Source organism: Odontomachus brunneus, unplaced genomic scaffold (genome assembly GCF_010583005.1).
Source record: "Odontomachus brunneus isolate Ranch 3 - 2012 unplaced genomic scaffold, Obru_v1 Obru_scaffold_005, whole genome shotgun sequence".
NCBI classification, from domain to species: Eukaryota; Metazoa; Arthropoda; class Insecta; order Hymenoptera; family Formicidae; genus Odontomachus; species Odontomachus brunneus.
The window spans coordinates 2950984-2973137 of NW_022639455.1; the positions used below are offsets into that span (position 1 = coordinate 2950984).

Sequence of the window (22154 nt, forward strand, 5' to 3'; positions counted from 1 at the left end):
CTCTCTCTCTCTCTCTCTCTCTCTCTCTCTCTCTCTCTCCTTCCCTCTTTTTCTCTTTCACTCGCTCTTTCGTGGGGCGCAAGACACAATGTCTCTCAAGACATAGTGAAAATTTCCAACGAATGATTTGCGGCTAGCGCAAATAGGTCCTTACAGCTTTGGTCATTACTTCAGGTCGAGTGACCCGCGTGAAAAGAGAAAGGGATTCAGCCTCCTTTTGGCGACATCTCTCTGTCTCTCTTTCTCTCTCGGTAGAGTTCCAGAATCGCAATCGGCTCGCTCGCGTCGATGGTTCCTCAATTTGTGTACAAATACCCAAGACGCGTTTGATCGACGTCCTCTTCTCGAATTTCCTCCACCGCGCGGCTCAGCGTGGAGTTCTCTTATTGTTAGGGTGATGCGATTGTGACAACGTTACGTTATTAAATATAAACCACGCACGACAATCGCGTGCGCGCGCGCGTCTGTATACGTATGTGTGTATTCGTGAAAACCTCTTAAACACTATCTATCATTAAGCATAGCGTTTATAGTTTAGCACAGCTGTGAGCAATGGTTCTTTGGAATGGCACTGGGTATCTGGAAGAAAAAAAAGAAAGAGAGGAATCAGAAAGAGGAGAGCGCGGAAAACAGGCTCTCGGAATCTCGCCCGATCTCGCGAAGCGATACACGTTCGCGGTTTTCGCGGCTAGATCCCTCGGCCCCGGATACTATCTCCTACACACCAGATCGACACACCGCACGTCGCGGTGTCTCTTAAAATACAGCTATGAATCATACATTGCGCTTGAAAGAGTTATTCACAATAGTCCTGTGTCATGCTAATTGCGTCAATGGGCATCGACAAAGGGCGGAATCGTAGAAAAGCCACGTGTGCCCGGAGCGATTTCAACAGTAACCCCCTTTCTCTCTCAAGGGATCGTGGCAACGCGTCTGTCTGTGTGTGTGTGTGTGTGTGTATGTGTGTGTGTGTGTGGTGAGAGGGAGAGAGAAAGGGAGAAGGGCAGAGAGATATTGTTCGAAAAAATTTTTTCCAAGCCACCCGAGATTACATCAGGCGCGCGATTATCGGTTTATCGGCGCGTTCCGCGCTTTTATAATAGCGACCTTGCTTATTTCTAGCCGCGGCCAGGGCTTTTTCGCGGGGGCGGAAGAGGGCCGCCCGCGTGTGCACGCAACTGTCGTCGAGTCGAGCGTTGGGGAAAAAGAGGAGAAGGAAAATGAAACGTATTTCGCGGTGGTCGCGGCAGCAGCACGGCGACATGGAGAAAAGTGACGTATCGAAAATCGCTTACGAGCGTAACCCGATGAAAGCGTGCGGCGAGTCTGTCGGTGACACCGAGAGGCGGACGTGTATCTATCGAAAGACCCAGCCGTCGCTGACTGTGGCGAGACTACAGGTACGCTCTCCTCCTGTAGCTGCACCGCGCTACACCTCCTGCACTCTCGGCACGAGACAAGGTACATGCACCCGGACGCACACTGGAGGGAAAAGAGAGAAAGATGAGAATTGAAAGGAAGCACGGCGACCGCAGCTCGGACGGCACGAAGCCCGCGTCCGTTGTCCGTCTCGCCCCGATCCCCTGAAACTTCCTGACGCTTCTCGGCCACGAAGGACGCGCCGCGAAATAGGCGTGCACACGGCCCGGCTCCGGCGAGGGAGAGCGGACGAGCGGAGCGCGAGCGAGACGGACGTAACCGCACGATCTCGAGATCCCCGATGGCTCCGTCGCGTCGCTCCGACGGCTCGGAGTGACAGCCGCGAGTGAAGATCGATATGCACTGTACACAACCGCTCGTTCCCGGCGACGGCGGCCAGGTCGCCGCGACAATGGCAGTGAAACTGACGGCCGTTCGAGCGACAGAGAGAGAGAGACGCGGCGAAAGCGCAGCCTCTGGTGGTGCACTCGACCCGGGCGTGAGCACGACGGTGCGATCACATCATTCTCTACCTATCTCTCTCTTTCTCTCTACCTGAATGGGGAAACGCACGCTGCCTCTTCCTCGGAGGGGAAGCCGCTGACTCGGTCCGTCGTCACCGGGATCTGGCCGCGTCGCGCGACGGTCCCGCGAACGCTCGCGGGATCCGGGAACGCTCCTCGGCGAGCGTATCCGTCGTCGTCGTCGTCGTCGTCGTCGTCGTCGTCGTCGTCGTCCGTCCGTCCGTTGTTCCCTCGTCGGCTCGGCTCGACTCGACGCGACGCGACGCGGCGCGGCGCGACGTTGACGCCGTGATGCGATGCGGCGCGACGCGACGCGACGTGACGGTGACGGCGACGGCGTGACGTGACGTGACGTTGACACGGGAGACGGCGGCCGCCAAGCGACGGACGGCTTCCTCTACGCTCGCGCGGCACCGCGACGCATCGACGCGACCGCTGGCACGTCTACCTGGAGCAGCGCGGGGTCCCGGGTGTGTAAATAACTTCACGTCAAACACCGAGTGTCGGCTCGTAGAGGAGCCATCTTGCTGGGCGGGTGGGCACACGCATCGCCCGTGAGCCGATGTTTTCCGCCCGGGTAGTAGAGCGCCTCCGCTCAGGGCCGTCGCACGGGAGACGGAACGCCAGGAGGGGGGGGAAAGCAGGGCTGTGCCGTACATTTCGAGATTACGTGTACGCGGATTGCGTGCGTATTTTCTGCGCGATGTATGCACGCCCCTTTTTCATGCAGGCTATGAAAATTCTGTCGGATACTGTAAATCGTATCGAAATATACAGACAGGGGCAGTTACCCTAGGGTGGAGCATAAAATCACGATGACGGCAGAATGAGGAAATGAACGAATCGCGATTGAGAAATTAGCTTTTCTGTCATTTTCTCGTCGTTTTGGCATCACTCTGACGTCATCGTGACTTTTTGTTCCGCTTGGAACGGAAGTTATGAAGCGGTTACTGTGTCTGCTTTGGTTATTAATTCAATATGTAACGTTTCAAAGAAGTAACACATGACATTTTTTCATCTTATTAGATGACTTTTACTCTGCAAGCGAGAATGTAACTGGAGAAAATTCTGCGGGCCCTAAGTTGAATTATAATTTAAACGTTTGTTAATTAATTTTGTGGCAAGCTATACGTTCTTTAAACGACATCTATAGATTACTCGTTGTCTACATAAATGACATCGCACATGATGTTTTTTGTTTACACACGTAGGCGTAGAATATCATAATTCACGCCCAGCTCCGGGGGAAGGTGTCTCGCGTTGTGCTTACGTGATCGTGTTGCGTAGACATGTGTCACGTCTTCAAATTGCTCGAATGCGTTTGTCTCTAACAAGAAAAGATACTTATTTTATTTCAAAGAACCTTCGGCTATGTTTCAGTCCTGTAATGCACTTTGGCTCTTATTTCGAGCTCTCTTTGGTCGATAAATGTAACCGAAAGCCAATCAGATTTATAAGTCAGAGACACTTTAGTCGACAGATACCGAATTACGCCTTTCTCTTTTCGTGATAAGATACGAAAGCAAGATTATTATATGCTTGACGCGCGTTATCAAAAAACACGGCTGTGTTTCGCGTCGAGTAAACACGCAGAGTGATCTATTTATCACCTGACAGACGAGTACAGATCCGATATCGACCATGCTGCTGTGACGTTCAGGTACGACTCCCGCGTGTCACATCAGGTTTGTTTTCTACTACTGAGCTCGCTGCATCAGCTTGCACTAGTTCTCTTCCCCTCCTTTTTCCATCAAGTCTCAATTACATGTTTCTTCTTGGGTTCCTAAAACGTGCAGTGGGTTGCAAAACAGTTTAGATGCAATCACAAGCTGGGAACTCACCCAACTGTTAAAATTGAAAGTCGTCGCCGACGGGTCCACAGTCCACAGCTATATTATTAATTATTATTATTAATTATTATTAGTATATTATTGTTATTTATTATTATATAGCATTCTTAATTATGTTGTTACTGCGCAAATCTTTCGGTAATAATCCTCAATTTTGACTGTTTGATGAGCTCCCAGCTTCATTGTGTGCTGAACCGTTTCGTAATCCACTGTACACTAATTAAGCGATAAAGATCAAGGACCGTATTTACTTGACGGTATTCAAACGCTGCTACGCCTTTCTGATTCTCAGGCTGAACAATTTTACACGGGACGCTCATATAAGAAAAATGGAACTTGGATTAAGAAAAGCGCACTTGGCGTTCGATTACGCGTCAGGAATACGATCCCGGGGGAAATCAAACGTGAATCTTTTCTCCTGATGTAAACACTGAAGACTAAAAAGTCTAACCTTGAAAATATACATGGAAATGTTCACTTTTCACGAGTTTACATCGGAAGGAAAAGATTCACGATCGTTTGCGAGTACCGGAGAATTCTTTCTTTTTTACGACTTCGTATTGAGAAGAAAGAACGCAGGATTGACAAGTGAGATCAAGTTGGCATGAAAGAAGATAAATATGCAATATAACGCTCTCATCTTGAATTTTTTTGCAAACCTTGTAAATTTGTATATTTTAACACGTAGAATTGATTTCTGAAAGCGAAAATTGCCGCTCATTTTCGTTTTCTTGTTTTTTTTATTTTAATGTTTTATGATGTCGGTAAGTAGGAAAATGATAACTTTCCTTATAAAACTTTCTAACTTTGTGTCAATGTGTCTAATTATTTAAGTTTTATAAAATGGTATATATGATTAAAGCAGTGAAAAACATGCATGAATTATTCTCTGCTTTATAACAGAGTTTATACTTTTCATTAAACCAGACTCGCAAGATTTCTGGAGGATGTCCTGAGGACGTTCTCAGGATGTAGGAACGTTTCGAGAATGTTTTTAAGATATCCTGTGAAGATTTGTGCTGTCTGGGTTTAATCAAAAGCATAAAATCTGTTATAAAGCAGAGAATAGTTCATGCAGACTTTTCTCTGCTTTAATCATATATATATATATATATATATATATATATATATATATATATATATATATATATATATATATATACACAATTTTATAAAACTTAAATAATTAGACACTTTGACACAAAATTAGAAAGTTTTATAATGAAAGTTATCACCACTTTCCTATTCTCTTACCGACAGCATAAAACATTAAAATAAAAGAAACAAGAAAACGAAGAATGAGCGACAATCTTCGTTTTCAGAAATCAACTCTACGCCCTAAAATATACAAATTTACTAAGTTTGAAAAAAAATTCAAGATGAGAGCGTTATACTGCATATTTACCGAAGAAGGATTCATAATAATTGATGGCTCGCGCCAACTGCAGCTACGGCCCTGATCCGCGCGCGCATGGCGCGTTCTGGCGGCCGGTCGGCGAGCCTCGCAGACGGGCATTCAGGAAATGGCCGACAGCAGAGACAGTTTGCCCGATAGGATGATCGTGAAAGACGGGAACCTACACGATTGCCCGATCACGGATCCAGCGTCCGACACGCAGGTAAATCGCACCGTGCTTTCATACCGCCGAGAAACCGAAATCGTCGCGCGCGCGTTCTCGCTCACGTTCGCGCTAATCCAACCGCCGTGTGCCACGACTGTCGTATTTGCCGCCGTTCTCACGACGAAGCCGTCGAGCCGTTTGTGCACGATCCGAAAACGCGTGGGATCTCGTCGACGGTGATGTTCGCGACTACGTTGAGGCAGTCCGTCCTGAAGAAACTGGTAGTCATGACGTTCGTCTGTGTGTCTCTCTCTCTTTCTCGCTGGCGTCTTCTCCTTTCGTCCCTCTTATTTACATTGGTTTCTTCTCTCTCTCTTCCTCTTCGCCTCTCTCTCTCTCTCTCTCTCTCTCTCTCGCATTTTCTCTGTTTGTCCCTCTTATTTACATTGGTTTCTCTTTCGTCCTCTCTCTCCCGCTTTCCTTGGTTCTGTCTTTACTCTCGTACCTGTCTTTCTCCTTTTCCCATTGTTTTCTTTCTCTCTCTCTCTCTTTCCTTCTTCCTCCACCCGTGTCTGTCCCTGTCAGTCTTCATCAACTTCTCACCTGTGTTTCTTTTGTGTATCGTCTCTCTCTGCCCAACCTTGCCGAGTCTTGTGACCACATGTGGTCGTTACGTAATCGGGCACATGGCATTAATTGACATGTCGCTCTTTGATGAATGGGCGTTGGTTAATAGCTATCTATTTGTATACCAAGTACACCGGGATCTCTGTTCACTGCCGCGCTACTGAGTCCGAGAAATTTCTCTCCAGCCGCTGGCTCTTCGTCCTGTTGTTCGTGTTGTCAATTGGACGGATTGTCCAGATGATTGAACGGAGGCGAAAAAATGAGTGGGTGGAAAAAATAGAAATGACAATTTTGGGTCCGCTTATAATTTTCCCTCTTGGGTCACTAGAAAGTCGTGGTAAGGTCGCGTACGAGTCTCAATGCGCGGGACGATTGTACATCATTTTTTATGCGAATCTGTTTCATGGCTGTTTCAGGCACATAACAAGCTGCATTATTACGTGTATCTCGTTAATCGAGAAATAACAATAGCAACTTAAAAAAAAAAGAAAATGTGTGAATGCATGCGGTTACACATAGTGCCTATGACTCGGCATACGAGACGCTTGTATATTATTTTACATATAGAGCATTATTCACACAGTAGTCCGTAGGTTCGGTACCAATCACTCATGCATCGCTCATAAGCCTAGACACACCATTTAGGCGTGGCACAATTAGCACTATGTGAATTGTGTTGAGTGCAATGAAGAAAGACAATTCAGGAGTAACGTCAAGGGAAATAATATCATCTGTCGTTGCGCTCGCTCGGCTTTCGATCACTTTCAACAGTCTGATTGTACCTCTCCGCTTCTCAGAGCATAATTCGACCAAGAAATTGCCGCAATGTTTGCAGTACAATCGGAAACGATTTGCTCACGGAATTATTTGTCGCGCTTGATCGTGATCGATCATCGATTCGCGCGACTGGAGAACGTTTCGTTCAGAAAAATTCTACGCGAGATTCAGAAGCGAGGTGAAAAGGAAAAGAAACAAGACTCACACAAATGTTAACGCGAGCCGCGTACTTTTGCGCGCGGGTTGAATCTTTGGGAGCTTTGTACCAAGCTACGGACTGTGTCGCGGACACCTGATGCATTTGAATCATGAAATGGTGGTTGTTGTGATTTCAGAGCCTAGAGGCATCAAATAATGCCTTTCACGGCCAGAGAACGAAATTAGTAAGTAAGAGTATATTTGTGTATATTAAGAGATACAAAGTATATATATATATATATATATATTTTTACAAGTATATATATATATATATATATATATACTTGTAAAACCCCCCTCTTCCCCGAACGCAATAGAGAACGATCCTGTTGCTACATATTATTACTCTTTATCCCTCAGGATTGCTTTGTCTTCTCGCTATAATAAGTGTCGTGCGTGCTGGTTAGTTTATCATTCTCGCCTGTCGTGATCAAATACGCACAGACTAATAACGGGACGATTATATTGTCGTGGCGGTATAATTAGAACTCGTCAGCTCTATCTTATCAAGCACTTCAGACGGAGCCGAGAGACGCGCTTGAATGTATATCTCAGAGTTTTTCCTGTTTTTTTTTTTTTTTTCCAATCTCGTCGCGCATCACGTTATCGGTACGCGCAATTTCAGATACGCCAGGCCATTCCCTAGATCAAGAGTTACTCAGAATTTCCTTCCAGACCTGCTCGTCTTCCTAAGAAGAGAATCGTGCGTCGTGACGGTTAATTATTCGAAGAAGCGGCAGCGACGTAAGCCAAAAGCAGCGGTGACTGCAGACTTCTTTGCAACACCTGAACAGCTAATATCTGTCGAGTGGGCCGTCGAGAAATTGATGCCAGGTGCAAATGGTGGGTAGTGGGAATGGCGACCATATTTCGGAAATGAATCGGTTGTTCAGTTCCAATTGATCAGCTTGGAAGCCAAAGTTCATAATATTGTCAACTTCTTTCTCTGTTTCGTGTGTACTGTACGCTCTTTAAGTCTTTTTTTGTACATACTTGTTTCGCCTTTCCGAAATATGACGGTAAGACTTACCTGTGCATCACGCCTAAATGTGCCCGATAGCAATCTAGGTGTTATATAGAGGTCTGTGGCGACGTGACACTTGGACAGTTTGACGCTTCCTTTGTGTCAGTAAAGAGGCTTGTTTGTTAGAGGCGTGTTAGGTCACACACGAATTGTCGTAACTGTAGACACAAGACGTAAACTTTAGCCGAAGGACCCTAGACAAAATCTTGCTATAGTTGTGTGTGTTTCAAAGGATAGAACTGCCGGTAAATTTAATCGTATGCAAATGTAACTAATGTCCGTATTGATAGTCGATACTTGAAATTTGCTTCACGTGAGATATTCAGATTCGAATTAAGACTTATATCAATGCTTGTTACTTGAAACTCGTTTCAAGTGAGATACTCAGATTTGAACTCAGAGTTAAATAAGAGGTCTTCAGTTGAATTACGATTGTCACATATATCATAATTTATCTGAGAAAAACTTGGATCTAACTCTGAGCAAAAATCTGAGTATCTCACGTGAGATAAGTTCCAGGTAACAACTATTAATGCAAATTTTAGAATTAGGTGAGAATTCTTCAGTTGTATCGCGATTACAAGTGTAACATCGCATATAATCTTACTTGAAAAGCCCTCAGATCCAACTCTGAATACAGATCTGAATACTTCACATGAGACAAGTTTCGAGTTGATTATTGATACGAACTTAAGATTCATAAACTAAGATCATTCAGTTACTCAAAATTCTACTCATAAAGTCGCTTCAGTCTTCTTCCAGTTAGAAGAGTCCTAAAGCAACATCCCGATCGGTTATTTAGCTCAAGTTTACGTCTTATGTTCACGTTTACGACGATTTGTGGGCGAGAGCTCTCACGTATAATCAACAATGGAAGCCGAACATTGGAAAGTGATACAGTCCAATTTAATGTAAGCCGATCGTAACACTTTTTGACATAAAACAGTTGGCTTATGTTAGATTGAATCGTATTGCTTTCCTGTTGTTTACGCGCAACATGTGAGCGGATAAACCTTCCTATACTGACGCAAACGCAACGTCCAGCTGTCAAAGTACCACAGCTGCTTGGCTTACTTCGCTACTGCTTCTTCGAATAATCAACAGTCATGACGCGTGACTATCTAAAAACGGACGCGGACTGCAAGAGAATTTTGAGTAAGGGCCATCGCACACAAAATCACATAGCTGCATGTGTATAGCATAAGACCGTCTCGACCAATGAACATATTTTATACAGATCGATATGGCAACTAGATGCTTATTGATTCAGGTGGTCTTATGCTATGCATATGCAGCTGTCATTTTGTGTGCGACGGCTCTAATTCTCGACCTAGAAAATGGCTAAACATACCTGAGATCTGAGTGTAATCTCAGCAGAAGTTTTTTTTCTATTTTTCCTCGAACGGCTATAAATCGTCCGTTATTGATCTGTGCATTTGTATTCAGCACAACGAACTAGCTTCATACGCACTCTTCAGTTTGTAGTTTCTTTCGACGCATCGCGGCCCTTTAGAAGAGAAACAGCAACGGCGGGCACCCTCCACGGGCACACGATCGTACTGACTGCCTTTCGATTTTGTAGGACTCCAAGTCCGGAGCGTTGAAGAAGTCCAGCCGCTACCGCAGCCGCTCCTTGTCGGCCAGCAGCACCGACAGTTACAGTTCCGGTACGAGCGTACAACTCTGTGAATACCGTAGTGGACACTGCATAGTGTGCCGAGATTTAGCATAGAGCGAATCTCAGTCACGCTTCTTCGCGAGAAACAGAAAACTTCTCTGGTAGAGCTTGCTTCTTCTTTCAAACTCGTCTCTCACACTCTAACGTTTCGTTTCTGCCTTTCTCTTGCGAGCGCAAACGTGTGTGATGACGACCACTGTAGAGATTTAGACATAGTCTCATAGTAGTGCGTAGCGGTGTGTGAATAACACTCTTTCTTAACGAACGCGCATTGTTAGCTGCCCTGCGCTAGGACGATAACCGCACCATGCACTTGAATGTGTTACTAATAATCGATGTTTTTCGGAATCCGGCGCTACTTTAGCATCTTATACAGGGAGCTCGTCCGATGAGGATGACGTGTCGCCGCGCGAGAAGATCCAGAAGACGGAGAAGGGCTTCACGGACTTCTGCGTGCGTAACATCAACCAGCACGCCTTCGGCCGCAGGGAGATCGAGATCGCCGAGCAGGAGATGCCCGGGATCATGGCGTTGCGGAAGCGCGCCGCCGATGACAAGGTGTGTGTGTGTGTGTGTGTGTGTGTGTGTGTGTCTCTTGTTTCGTTTCGCCAACGTCAGTCGGAGTCTCCTTGACGTTGAATCACGCACGAGCTCCTCCCGAGGGGGACTGAAAGAGAACGTCGAGCGAACATTAGCTCGACGAGATCGAAGGAGCGCGTCGAATGACCGATGCTTACCTTGTGTGTAGCCGCTGAAAAACGCTAAGATCGTGGGCTGCACTCACATCAACGCGCAGACCGCCGTCCTGATCGAGACGCTGGTGGAGTTGGGCGCGCAGGTACGCTGGGCGGCGTGCAATATTTATTCCACGCAGAACGAGGTGGCCGCGGCGTTGGCGTACGCCGAGTATCCGGTGTTCGCGTGGCGCGGCGAGACCGAGGAGGACTTCTGGTGGTGCATCGACAAGTGCGTCGCCGCTGAGAATTGGCAGCCGAATATGATACTGGATGACGGCGGTGACGCCACACACTTGATGCTCAAAAAGTACAATGCCATGTTTAAAATGATTCAAGGTTTGTTCCGCTGCCATCTCCTATTATGTTACAACATGTCGTGCGGAGAGAGAGAAAGAGAGATCTTACGACAAACAGACATTAAGAAGTACAGTAATTTCATAGTAATAATTGTGATTTAATTTGGTCAATTTGATAGTAATAATAATAATTCTCTTCCTAAATAACAAGGCTCCTGGTCCCTCGCCCATCTTGTACGTCTTAATTAATAACGTCAGAAGAAAATACACGTTGAAAAGTTTTGCAAAATACGTCGAAATGAAAAGATGCGTCTATAAAGTGACACTTGCAATCGATCGAACAAAACCCGTACAATAGTCCGAATACTTACCTTTTACACTGACGATCACTAAGTAACCGTAAAATTAACGTGACAAAATCATGAGAGAAGTTAGGTTAGAGAGGAAGGTTGCATCATATGTTACATTGATTGTACGGTTATGTACTGATTGTTTGATGAAAGAAAAGTGTTCGGACTATTTTCCAAGTCTGCTTGATCGATTACAAGTGTCACTTTATGGATAACATCTTTTTATTTCAACGTATACATTTTGCAAGAATTTTCAGCGCGTATTTCCTTACTGTTTCTGACGTTATCAAGCGAGAGTCGCGGAGAGAAGCCAGCAGCCTTAACGCTTGATTCGTACAAACGAATAACTGCGTATACCCATCTAGGAATTGTCGAGGAGAGCGTAACAGGCGTGCATAGACTGTACCAGTTGTCCAAGGCAGGTAAACTTGCTGTCCCGGCGATGAACGTGAACGACAGCGTGACGAAAACCAAGTTTGATAATCTTTATAGCTGTCGTGAGAGCATTATCGATAGGTAAGTTATACGGCGTCGAGTCGTGTCCACGAGGAAACGTCCACGAGAGACACACTCTCCGTAACTTACACATTATCCCGAGCACGCGCTACGTTCGTAGAGAGCTTTAAATACGCGTTCTTGTTGTACTTGTCGTCGCGCTCATCGGATTTATCGTTTTGTAGCTTAAAGAGATCCACCGACGTCATGTTTGGCGGCAAGCAGGTTGTAATATGCGGCTACGGGGAGGTCGGAAAGGGATGCTGCCAAGCCCTCAAGGGCTTGGGCTGCATCGTGTATATCACCGAGATCGATCCCATATGCGCGCTGCAAGCCAGGTAAGGCGCGCTCACGTTCAGGCAGCCAACCGCGGCCAAGTCCGGGAACAAGTGGCGAAGATCATATACATATATATGTGTGTTGTCGCATTTACAGCATGGACGGCTTCAGAGTGATGAAGCTCAATGAAGTCATTCGAAATGTAGACATTGTTATTACAGCGACAGGCAATAAAAATGTGGTGACGCGCGAGCACATGGACAAGATGAAGAACGGATGCGTGGTGTGCAACATGGGCCACAGCAACACCGAGATTGACATCGTATGTGTGCTAACCGACTACTTTTATCTTCTTTGTCACGTGCAGTTCATTTCAAAAGTTAAGGCTTCTGGTCTCACTATTGTGGAATCCCAAACTGATGACGTTAGAAGCGAAAAAAACATATGTAAAAATTTCTTGCGTGCTAATCCCAAGTAAAAAAATGTATGGAAGAACATTTGAGATTGCTTGAACTTGTAAAATGCTCGGAAAATTATCCTTTTCTCTTGACAGGCCACTTTAAATGATCATAAAATTAGCGTGACGTGCAACCTTCCTCTTTAAAACCTTTCTTCGTGATTTAGCTACTTAATCTAGCTAGTTAATTTTAAGGATATTTATTGACTGTCAAAGGCAAAGAATAGCTTTTAGATCATCTTATGTTCAAGCGATCTGAAGTGTTATTTTGTACAAACTTTTTTATTTGAAAACGACATGCGTTTTTTCGCTTCTGATGTCATCAATCTAGGTTCTCGATCCAAGATTGCGCAGCAATGGGACTAGGGACCTCAATAGTTGATTCTCGACCTGTACAACGATTCCCTTTCGAAGGCATAAAGTAGCTCGCTAGTCTCCTTATCTGTCATTGTCTAAGAAAAAGAAGCAGAAGGTAAACGAAACGAGATTAAGTTCCTTTTATGTTGCTCTAAACAGAACAGCTTACGTACACCTGATCTAACATGGGAGAAAGTGAGATCGCAGGTGGATCACGTAATCTGGCCGGATGGCAAGCGCATTGTTCTCTTAGCAGAAGGCCGTCTGGTGAACTTGTCGTGCTCGAGTATACCGTCGTTCGTAGTATCCATTACTGCCGCTACGCAAGCGTTGGCCCTAATCGAATTATTCAACGCACCAGCGGGACGGTACAAGAGCGATGTTTACTTGTTGCCGAAGAAAATGGGTATGTGTATACATTTGTAGAACATAGCCACATACATCTGTCTAATTTGGCATGCACAAACGGAACGCATGGAAATGTAATGTTGCCTGTTTAGACAACAAACGCTAAGTTAATAATGTCCACCCACAGATGAATACGTCGCCTCGCTGCATTTACCCACGTTTGACGCGCATCTGACGGAACTAACGGATGAGCAGGCAAAATACATGGGCCTCAACAAAGCGGGTCCCTTCAAGCCTAACTATTACCGGTTAGTATCAGACTTCAGGCTCTGGCACGTGAGCGACTGATTGATTGATTGATTGCGTGTGTGTGTGTGTGTGTGTGTGCGTGCGTGCGAGCGCGTGCCTGTGTCACCTACCTACTCTGTTGTGAATCTGTTTCAGCTACTAAAAACCAATGGGCGAGTAATGTGGCATTGACTAGCACGTGCGACACTCATTCAGCATTACACACCTCTTTACAAGTATTAAAACAGCCGCCGACAACCCGTCTGCTATACCGTTCCTTCCCCCTTTCCCCTCCCCCACTTTGTTCCGGTTGGCTTTCTTTTGTCCCACTGACGCCAAGTTTTCTTGTCGTTAAATCGATAGAGAGAGACCTTTTATTTATGGTTCAACCTTCGTGCAGATTCGCGCTGCGTGAATTCCGTTGTTATTATCCGTGCTAATCATCCGCAAACAATACGTTAATAACGTCGTAGTGAACACACACTTGATCCAACAATTATCCAATAATCGATATTAAGAACGACCAGAGCTAGGCTTATCTAGCAGAAAGAGGAAACGTCTTTTCAAGATACACGAGATACACTCCCGACACGGTGTATGTGTGTGTGTGTCTCTTGTCTCTTTTTAAAGATATTTGTTCCAAGTCCACGTATTCGCGGTATTGTGTGCCCAGCCATAGATATAATTTTAGATTTGCGAATCCGATTAACTTTCATAACAGTTTTCCTCTTCGAGATGTGCGAGTGTACAGTCCGTTATTGTTGAGATAAATCGAGAGAAAGAGTGAGAGTGCGAGAGAAAGAAAGAGAGAGAGAGAGAGAAAGACTCTGAAAAATTGTCAGACTACGCACGCAAATCGTTGATCGAATATTGTAGATAAAAACACGAGTGTATAGTTCGCAAAGCCGGAGAGCCAATTGGAATTATATCTGTCCATTAGATATACTACGTTCAATAAGTTTTAACACTAGTTTGTAAAAAATAATAACAAATGTTTTAAATAATATCGACAGAAGAGTAGATATTGTAATGTAAATCTGCTCCGAGAGCAGATTTCGTGGGAGATGCATTTTTAACCAAAAAACATAGAAAAATCACATCCAACCTCCTAAAAAATCATCTTAAGAACAATAAAAGAATCAACAAAAACTCAAATTTTCAAAAATCTCCCAAAACCATAAGCTACGCCGAGGACAAACTTTGTAGGAGATAAGTTCTGTATGCGGGAGAAGCCATTTTCAAGGTTACTCAAGAAACATCTGATTATATAGCTAATTTAAGAAAAATAATAAAATGAATAAAATTAACAAAAAACCCTAAATTCCTATTAAAACTCAATTTTAAGCAACTTTTCAAAATCTCATATTTTAAACTTTCTAAAATGTTGGAAAACACAAAAAACTAAAAAATCAAGCAAAATCACCTTAAAAACCATTAATTTTTCACACAAAACCCGCGTAATTCTGAGGACAGATTAATTGAGGCAAGCATTTACTTCAAGGACAAATCAAATTGGGACAAAGATTTTCACCTGAAAAACATCTAAAATCATACCAAAGCATCTCAAAATGAGCAAAGAAAGCTGTATTATTCACCAGTCTGTTACGAACTTTCGGTTCATGAATCAAAGAGGCGCAGGTAAGTTTTACTCCTTTTATCAGCGAAATATTTTAATAAGTCTACTCATAATCATAAGACAAGATTCGTTGCTATTTACTCTATCGAAGTAGAAAATATTGCGCATAAAAGTAATGTGCTTCACAGAGTGTTTGAAGCGTCAACTGATTAGCGAAGCTGATAAATACAAGGTTCTTTCGTTTTTCGTCTTGTGCTGCAACGAAATTAATTGCGTGACAGTCTGACAAGTTTTTAACAAATTTCACGTTAGGGTTACTCTACAATTGCGTAAGCGTGGTCGTAAATGTTTGTAAGTGATTACGACAACTAATCAGAATAAAATAATCAATGAATGAATTCTTATTGGTTGGCTCTTACGTTCACGACCACGCTTACGCAATTATAGAATGGCCTTTTTAGTGTAGATGAGATCCTTGACATTTCGTATTGCAAGTGAACAACGGATAAAAGGACTAATTCTATTATTTCAGCAACTTCAACTGTTGTAAGTAGTGTGTTCGTAGTAGAGAAATATTTTTCTACACACAACATACAAACACGACAGTTAGTATGTCGTTTATCTACACAACACGCTTGATATTACTAGTCATAACTACTCACATGAGCCAAACAGCGTGTATCGGAATCAATTGTCCTTTGCTTAAAACTGAGGAAGTGACAACGAATATCTCTTTGGGTAGTCTGATACTTCCCGGGTAAAAACTTACGCATCATGAGGTCTATTTACAGACCACATCATGTCTAGTACTCACGTACCGTCAAAATTACTCACATGAGCCTATGGAGAGTTCATCAAATATTCAACAGGAAGCAACGAAGGAAGTACTAAAATTCCTAAATATTGCAAACTATAATTTTGATACTAGTGAAAGAGACAGGGAAGTTTCAAAGTTGAAAACTGGGTATGAAAAAACGGAACTTTAAAAGAGATATTAAAAATAAAACGAAAGAAAATTCCAGCAAGTAATTATTCGAGTCGAAGAAAACGAGCAAAAGATTTTGGACTTGGAAACTATAATATCAGCTTCATTTTTACAGAAAATGGACTTAAAATGAAAGTTTTCTTGGATTTAGCAGTTTGATAGCATTTACCTCGACGAGAATACGTCGCTCGAATGCCCGAATCCTCCCCCGATTACGTTGTACACGTGTCTGTACACAAATATACGTTTGATTTCCTAGCGCGCGTTGCGTGCGTGTGCGCTGATAATACACGTTAGTCAATGAATTTATTGTGACCTTAACCTTTAGAGGGCCGGCATTTGAGGTACCAGTTTCCACGAAGAAAATCGATAAAAAATGTACCTTATATCGTATATTCATCGTATACAAAGTACCAATCACGGAGTCTACCACTTAAATGGTGGTTCCGACTCTGTGTTGGGATTCTGTAACTCGTTATTGGAGTTAATGACAGTTTCGTTATCGTTGCGCAGCTTTTGCATACCGTAGAAAAACGCGTTAACTCCAATAACGCGTTACAGAATCCCATCATTGGGAGGTAAAAACAATGTTAAAATTTTAAAATTTGAAAAAAAATAGGTTTTTAGAGGTTTTCGAGGTCGTTGAATAAGATGGAACTGTCAGTTTTTGTAAATTATGAGAATTTATAGTTATATCGTTATATAAGAAAAAAATAACAAATAGGGGGAAGGAGAGAGGGATGGGGAGGACAGTGGGTGCAAACTTGTATCTGAATGTGTGAATATCTATACACACACACACAAGTAGATAAGTGTAGAATATGAATGCAACTAACTGTTGTCTATCACTACTATAGTGGTTTTCCGGCCCTCTAAAGGTTAATAAAATAAAGTACACGTAGGATAATATATATTACAATACACATACATACATAATGCGCGCGGTGTGTGTTCATCATATAAACAATACATCAGCCGCGAGTATTTATGTATCATTCTTCCTCCCCCCCTCCATTCCGCCTTCCGGTGCGGGAACGCCGCCGTATCACGGACTGAGGAGAAACTACTTGAAAATTTAGTAGAACATAGTTTATTACACTGAAATATTTCATTTCACAGAAATAAATGTTATTTCTCAGAGATAAACTATATCCCACAAATTCTCAAGTATGTTCTTCTCATGTTCTTCCCAGATAGCACAGAGAATTCAAAAAGAATTCAGTCGTATGTCACCAATTCTGAGTTTATTTTCAGGTGCAAAAAGAATTCTTCAGAGTTCGGTGAAAAGAACTCTTTTTGCACCCAAAAATGAACTCAGAATTGGTGACATATGACTGAATTCTTTTTGAATTCTCTGTGCTATCTGGGTTCCCATCTCTATACGACGAAATCCGAAATCCGTGTACATAATTATTTAAGATGGCAGAACACTAACCACGAGATCCAATGAGCGAACCCTAGATTATTAGTAGCCTACTGATCAGTATCTGATGACAACTGTTACCCTTTCCTGGCGCGCGCGTGAAGAGCGAGATCGATTTGCATACACACCACTAGGATAGAAATAAACGTCTACCACAACTAGAGAATGAATTGTGTGCCGATTGTTCTTCTTTTAAACTTCCTCGTATTTCTCAATCAAGTAGTCGCCGGTCGAGAGAACGTCGACTCTCGCGGCTTCGGGAGAAGTCCTCCGATGAGCGTTGCTCGTCAGCTGAAAACGCGAATCCTTCGCGAGAAGACTCAAGTCCTAATCGATATTCACGTGATTCACAGAACGAATACGAGCGTATCTCCAAGTGGCTGAAGCGGGAGCCACCGGAATACGCGCGTATCGGAGAAGAGACGGGCGGTGTGGGCGAGAATAAGTATTTTGGGACAGCTGTAAAGATCGATATGGTGATGTTCCTACACGCGAATCGACGTGCAACGTCGGAGAGCTTCCGTTATAAATATGTGCAACACATCTCCACATATTTGCGGAGATACGCACGAGAGGAGGAGGCGAAACCGCGCTCCCTCAGTGCTGCTGGCTCAATGCGAACGCGCCGGCCATTTCGGTGATATTAATATCTCGGTTGCTTTAGGTGACTCATTAATATTCAGGACATAACGATTCCTCGGCGCCGAGATATCCGCCGAGATCGAGTAAGGAGGAGAATATCGCACAAACTCGCGCAGCACTGATGAACCCGCCACGAGTATAATATTTAATTGGTACGGGGATTCTCTTCATTCTCTTGTGCACACACACACACACACACACTCACACACACACACACACACACACACACAATCACATACATACAATCGGGGAAAAACAAGATTGTTTGTTCAAGTTCTTGCGCGTTACACGACACGCCCGACGACATATCGGCTAATTAGACTCGTTAGTTCAGGTAGTCTGTTATAAACAGAGCAGAGAAATGATATTCTGTTATTAGATCAATGAGCGAGCGAAGCATTTCCATGTATAATCGCGCATCAAATCTGATATGCAAAGGCATATCTGATCTGAATTGCATATCCGTGTTATTTATCGCGCAGTTCGTACATAGAGCCAAAGATAAAGATATGTAATCCGTGCGGTATACACACACATATGCAGAACCATACGTGTGTAGCGTTTCTTTTCCTTCTTTTCATAATCGCGCAATAAAAATGCGTAATTGACGTCTGCCAAAACAACACTCACGATTATTGCGCTCTGCCGGGAGAACTCCCGACATCAATGACAAAGTTACGCGGCACCGAGTGAGGGAAATCTCAACGTAACGATATCTCTCTCAGTTTCCTCGCGTCGGTGTCTGCGTATCTGCAATACGCGCGCACTTCGCACACATCACCGACGGGGTGTCATGCAACGCATTGAGTCCGGGAAGGAACGTACAGCGCATTTCGATATAAATGTTGTATATTTCACCTTAATGATTATTTATAAACTATTACGCGGTTCTGCACCGGCGGCGTTGTACCTTTTTAAAAGTTACGAAAGAATTGTTACGTTCAGCACGGACCTCCATGCGATGTGCGAGTATTGAAAGTAAAAAAGTAGCAGCTTTGGGCTCCAAGAACGAATAAATACGAATGGCAAGGCTTCGGCAGCATGGCATTACATAATGGCAATACAGTATTAACAGTACGGCCGATCGGCGATCGGCATAGAGGCGGGAGAAATTTGTACGCGATATAAATAATGAAACGGGGAAACAGAAAGAGAGAGAGAGAGAGAGCGAGACAGATAGATGACAGATGACAGACCGACAGACAGACAAACAGACAGACAGACAGACAGACAGACAGACAGATAGATAGATAGATAGATAGAGAGGAAAGCGATAAAAATATATTTTACAATACTCTGTACAAGATCTTTCTCGTTGGATAAATATCGAATCAGTATCGATGTACAATTAACGTGATATTGATTACGAAACAGTAGCGTGATCGTTGTATGTATGTTTGTTGTGTGCGTGTGTGTGTGTATGTGTACATGTCTCGGTATATGTAATATGACAATATAACATGTGCGATTCAGCACGTTTTGAATTCTCACGATGACGATTCCTTAAACGTTGATCAGTAACAATATGCACGTGCGGATAAATTGTGCCAACAAGTCGGCAAGTTTACTTCTCGATAAACTCCATCGTACTTCTAAAATCTGATTGTTAAAAAGTCAAGGGGAACTCGCGCCCGTTGGATAAAAGATCATATGTGTGTATGTGTGTGTGTGTGTGTATATATATATATATACATTTGTATATACTTCGCGTTGCTATGTAAGCCGTGTGCGGAATTGTTACATGTAAAACCTTCCTATATAAATATGTACACAAATTAATAAGAGTTCCGCTAATAAGGTCATTGCACTAAGATTCGTTTCCGTTGTCGCAACAATCGTTGTAAAAGGGAAAGAAAGAAAAAACAGAGGAAAAAGGAAACGTTTCGTCGGATTATGCAGAATGTAAAGCCTGACCTACACAATGTGTTCTTTGCTTGCTGTTTCTTTATCTCTTTCTGACTCGAACCTTGAACCTTAGTCCAAATCTGCAATCTGCTTCTCGTTCCCTTCTCTTTATTCCTTTCTGGCTTAAATCTTAAGTCCTTGACCAGAAAAGACAGAGAAGCAAGAAGCAGGAAGCAAAGAGTACATTGTAGATCAAGCTTTGAGCCAGAAAAAGATAGAGAACAAGAGACAGAAGATTGTAGATCTCCGAAAGAGCAGATTGTAGATTAAGCTTAAAAATAGAGGATCGTAATCCCTCTGACTCTGGTGACGTCAAATTTAAACAACATCAACGGAAACAATCCTGAAACATTCACTGCCCCGCGATAGTCGCACAGCCGCGATCTCGGTCATGATACATCGCTAAATCACAACACAGTCTCGGCTCGTCCCGATCAAGCTCGCTCGCGCGTTATCTTCGAGCAGCAGTGAAATCCACAAACGTACCTCCCCGCCACCGTTTCCAAGGTGGTGCCGGCAAGAAGACGCAGGTGTACGCGTATGCGGTTTCTTAAGAGTTAGAGTTCAGTCTTAAAAATAGTGTCCTTCCCTTCGAACACTCTGCTCAACGCCCACGGTCCTTCGACATCTCGCGTGTCAAGATCGGTCTTGAGTCGCGACGACGACGACTACGAACGTAACTCGGTCGAGATGATACGCACGCCGTCGCAACTCATCGCGATCGCACTTATTTCGTTCGTTTTACGCGCCAGCACAGCGACTGGCTCGTTCATCGTGAGGAGGAGAAAAACGCGCGAGTCTGTCGTTCGTTCACTACATTGTACTTGGCACAACCGTCACCTTACTGTACTGCCCGTCGGCCAAGTGGTTGGTCGTCGCCGGTGTCTGCTGCGACGACTTCTCCAGCTGCTTCTGAGACGGCGTCGGAGTCGGCTTCAGTTTGCCCAAGGGATTCTCGGCGAATGTGACGTAGCCAGTCTGCTTGGCGAAGACCGACCTGTTCGGTTCTACCTTGACACTTGGACTCTTGTCGTCGGCGTTGACCTTCTTCTTCTCGTCGCTCGTCCCTCTCGCACACAGCTCCGCCTTTCCCCGTTGCAGCTGCAACGACCGTATGGAGCTCGCGAGCGTGTACGGCTTGGACGAGGTCTCGCTCGACGCAGCAGGAATTGCGTGCTGGACGTAGGGCCTCCGTGGCGAAGACTCATTGGCAGCATGAGTCAGCGAGGGCGCCGCCATCTCCTCCGAGATCGACGACACGGCGACGTATGGTTTCGCCGACGAGGAAGGCAACTCTGTCAGTGATTCGGAGGTCGGCCAAAACGACGTCGGCACGAAGGGCTTGCTGTGGGAGGCTGGCGACATGAAGGAACCGCACAGCAAGTTTCTTTTGGTTTCGACGATCGGGTTGAGAAGGTACTGTTTCTCCAGAGTTTCGATCAGACCGGTCTGTACGTATGGTTTGGAGATCTTGTCAGCATCGTGGTCCAACTGCGACGGCGCTTGCGCGTCCGCGTTATTACACTTGTCTGGCTCGACGAACGTCAGTTCGTCCAAGTCTAATGAATCGATCGCATGCTTCGGCTTCTTCAGTTTCTTGTCTAACGCGGAGAACGCGATGTATGGCTTCGAGGACTTCGCCGTTTCCGCTTGAAGAGTTATAAGAGCGTCGCCGACGGTGACGGTTGGTCTGCCGACTACTGAGTCCTCGGGCTTGGCCTGCACGGGCTTGGGCATAGAGCCGACGACGCTGTAGTTGGCAATACTACCGGGGATGGGCGCAGCGAACGCATTCTCCCTCGGCACCGGGCTGGGGTTAGATGAAGCTTCCTCGGAAGACGGCATGCTGATGTAGCCGGTAGAGGACCATGTATGCTGCGACGTGGTACAACCCGCGCTCTCCGTCAAATTAGGTGTGGAGCGCGTCAGAGACAGTGTCTCGCCCAGCATCGGCTCGCCGGATTTGGCGACTTTCACATACGACTCCCAATGGGCGTTCTCCGTCGACCGCGCATTGCCCACGTTCTTCTGTCTCGCTCTCTTCGACTCCCAACTCGGCAGTGAATCCAGCAGCTTGTCGGGCGACGCCGGATCGGATGCCATGTCTGTGCCGCTGTCATTCGAAACCTGAGAGTTGGTCGTGAGTGAGGAGGTGACGGAGTCCTGAGCACTGGAACAGCCGCTGGAATCGGCGGACGGTTGTCGCATATGCTGTTCGCCTACGTTCGGGAGCAATTTCTGCGCAGACGAGACAAGTCTTACGTTACCATAGCGCGATTTCGGAGCACCGTTGCGTTCGCGGAGGCCGGCGTCGACGGCGTCGTAACCTCTTGAATGCTACATATGCGTCCGACGAA

General features: G+C 44.8%; 3 protein-coding genes and 1 long non-coding RNA gene across 21 annotated transcripts in view; 2 read left to right on the top strand and 2 right to left on the bottom strand.

Annotated features, from left to right (window-relative positions):
• The window catches only part of LOC116849297 (rho GTPase-activating protein 190), a 19343-nt gene extending 14446 nt beyond the window's left edge, over positions 1-4897 (bottom strand). Inside the window, exons 1-3 of one of the 7 annotated variants that reach the window (XM_032826357.1) lie at positions 3554-4897; positions 1296-1482; positions 40-579 (exon numbers count right to left, since the gene is read on the bottom strand). The gene's annotated coding sequence lies outside the window, so the exon portion shown is untranslated. Of the gene's footprint in view, positions 1-39; positions 580-1295; positions 1483-1974; positions 2371-2391; positions 2513-3213; positions 3234-3553 lie in introns of those variants that run through there. The other 6 variants (XM_032826309.1, XM_032826331.1, XM_032826291.1 and 3 more) reach the window with 6 other exon arrangements.
• Positions 3224-14415, top strand: LOC116849380 (adenosylhomocysteinase-like 1). Of its 7 annotated transcripts, none has more exons than XM_032826503.1 (12): positions 3231-3603; positions 5242-5412; positions 7095-7142; positions 9564-9648; positions 10036-10217; positions 10408-10732; positions 11408-11558; positions 11723-11875; positions 11973-12138; positions 12790-13036; positions 13166-13286; positions 13423-14415. In XM_032826503.1, exons 2-12 carry the CDS (start codon positions 5317-5319, stop codon positions 13427-13429), a joined length of 1581 nt encoding a protein of 526 aa, XP_032682394.1. In that variant the 5' UTR covers positions 3231-3603; positions 5242-5316; the 3' UTR covers positions 13430-14415. The 7 variants fall into 7 exon arrangements, with proteins under 7 accessions (XP_032682414.1, XP_032682404.1, XP_032682394.1 ...); XM_032826496.1 differs by having other exon boundaries at positions 3234-3603; positions 10024-10217; XM_032826523.1 differs by lacking the exon at positions 7095-7142 and having other exon boundaries at positions 3224-3603.
• Positions 5644-6461, top strand: LOC116849453. The gene is made up of 2 exons (XR_004379141.1): positions 5644-6319; positions 6399-6461. It is a non-coding gene; the product is annotated as an uncharacterized LOC116849453 (long non-coding RNA).
• A 4732-nt stretch (positions 14416-19147) lies between the features above and the next one.
• Positions 19148-22154, bottom strand: part of LOC116849327 — a 29319-nt gene continuing 26312 nt past the window's right edge. For 4 of the 6 annotated variants that reach the window (XM_032826375.1, XM_032826386.1, XM_032826369.1 and 1 more), the window contains one exon: positions 20611-22035. In XM_032826375.1, the coding sequence (XP_032682266.1) occupies positions 20611-22035 (1425 nt within the window). Of the gene's footprint in view, positions 22036-22154 lie in introns of all 6 variants that reach the window. The other 2 variants (XM_032826408.1, XM_032826402.1) reach the window with 1 other exon arrangement.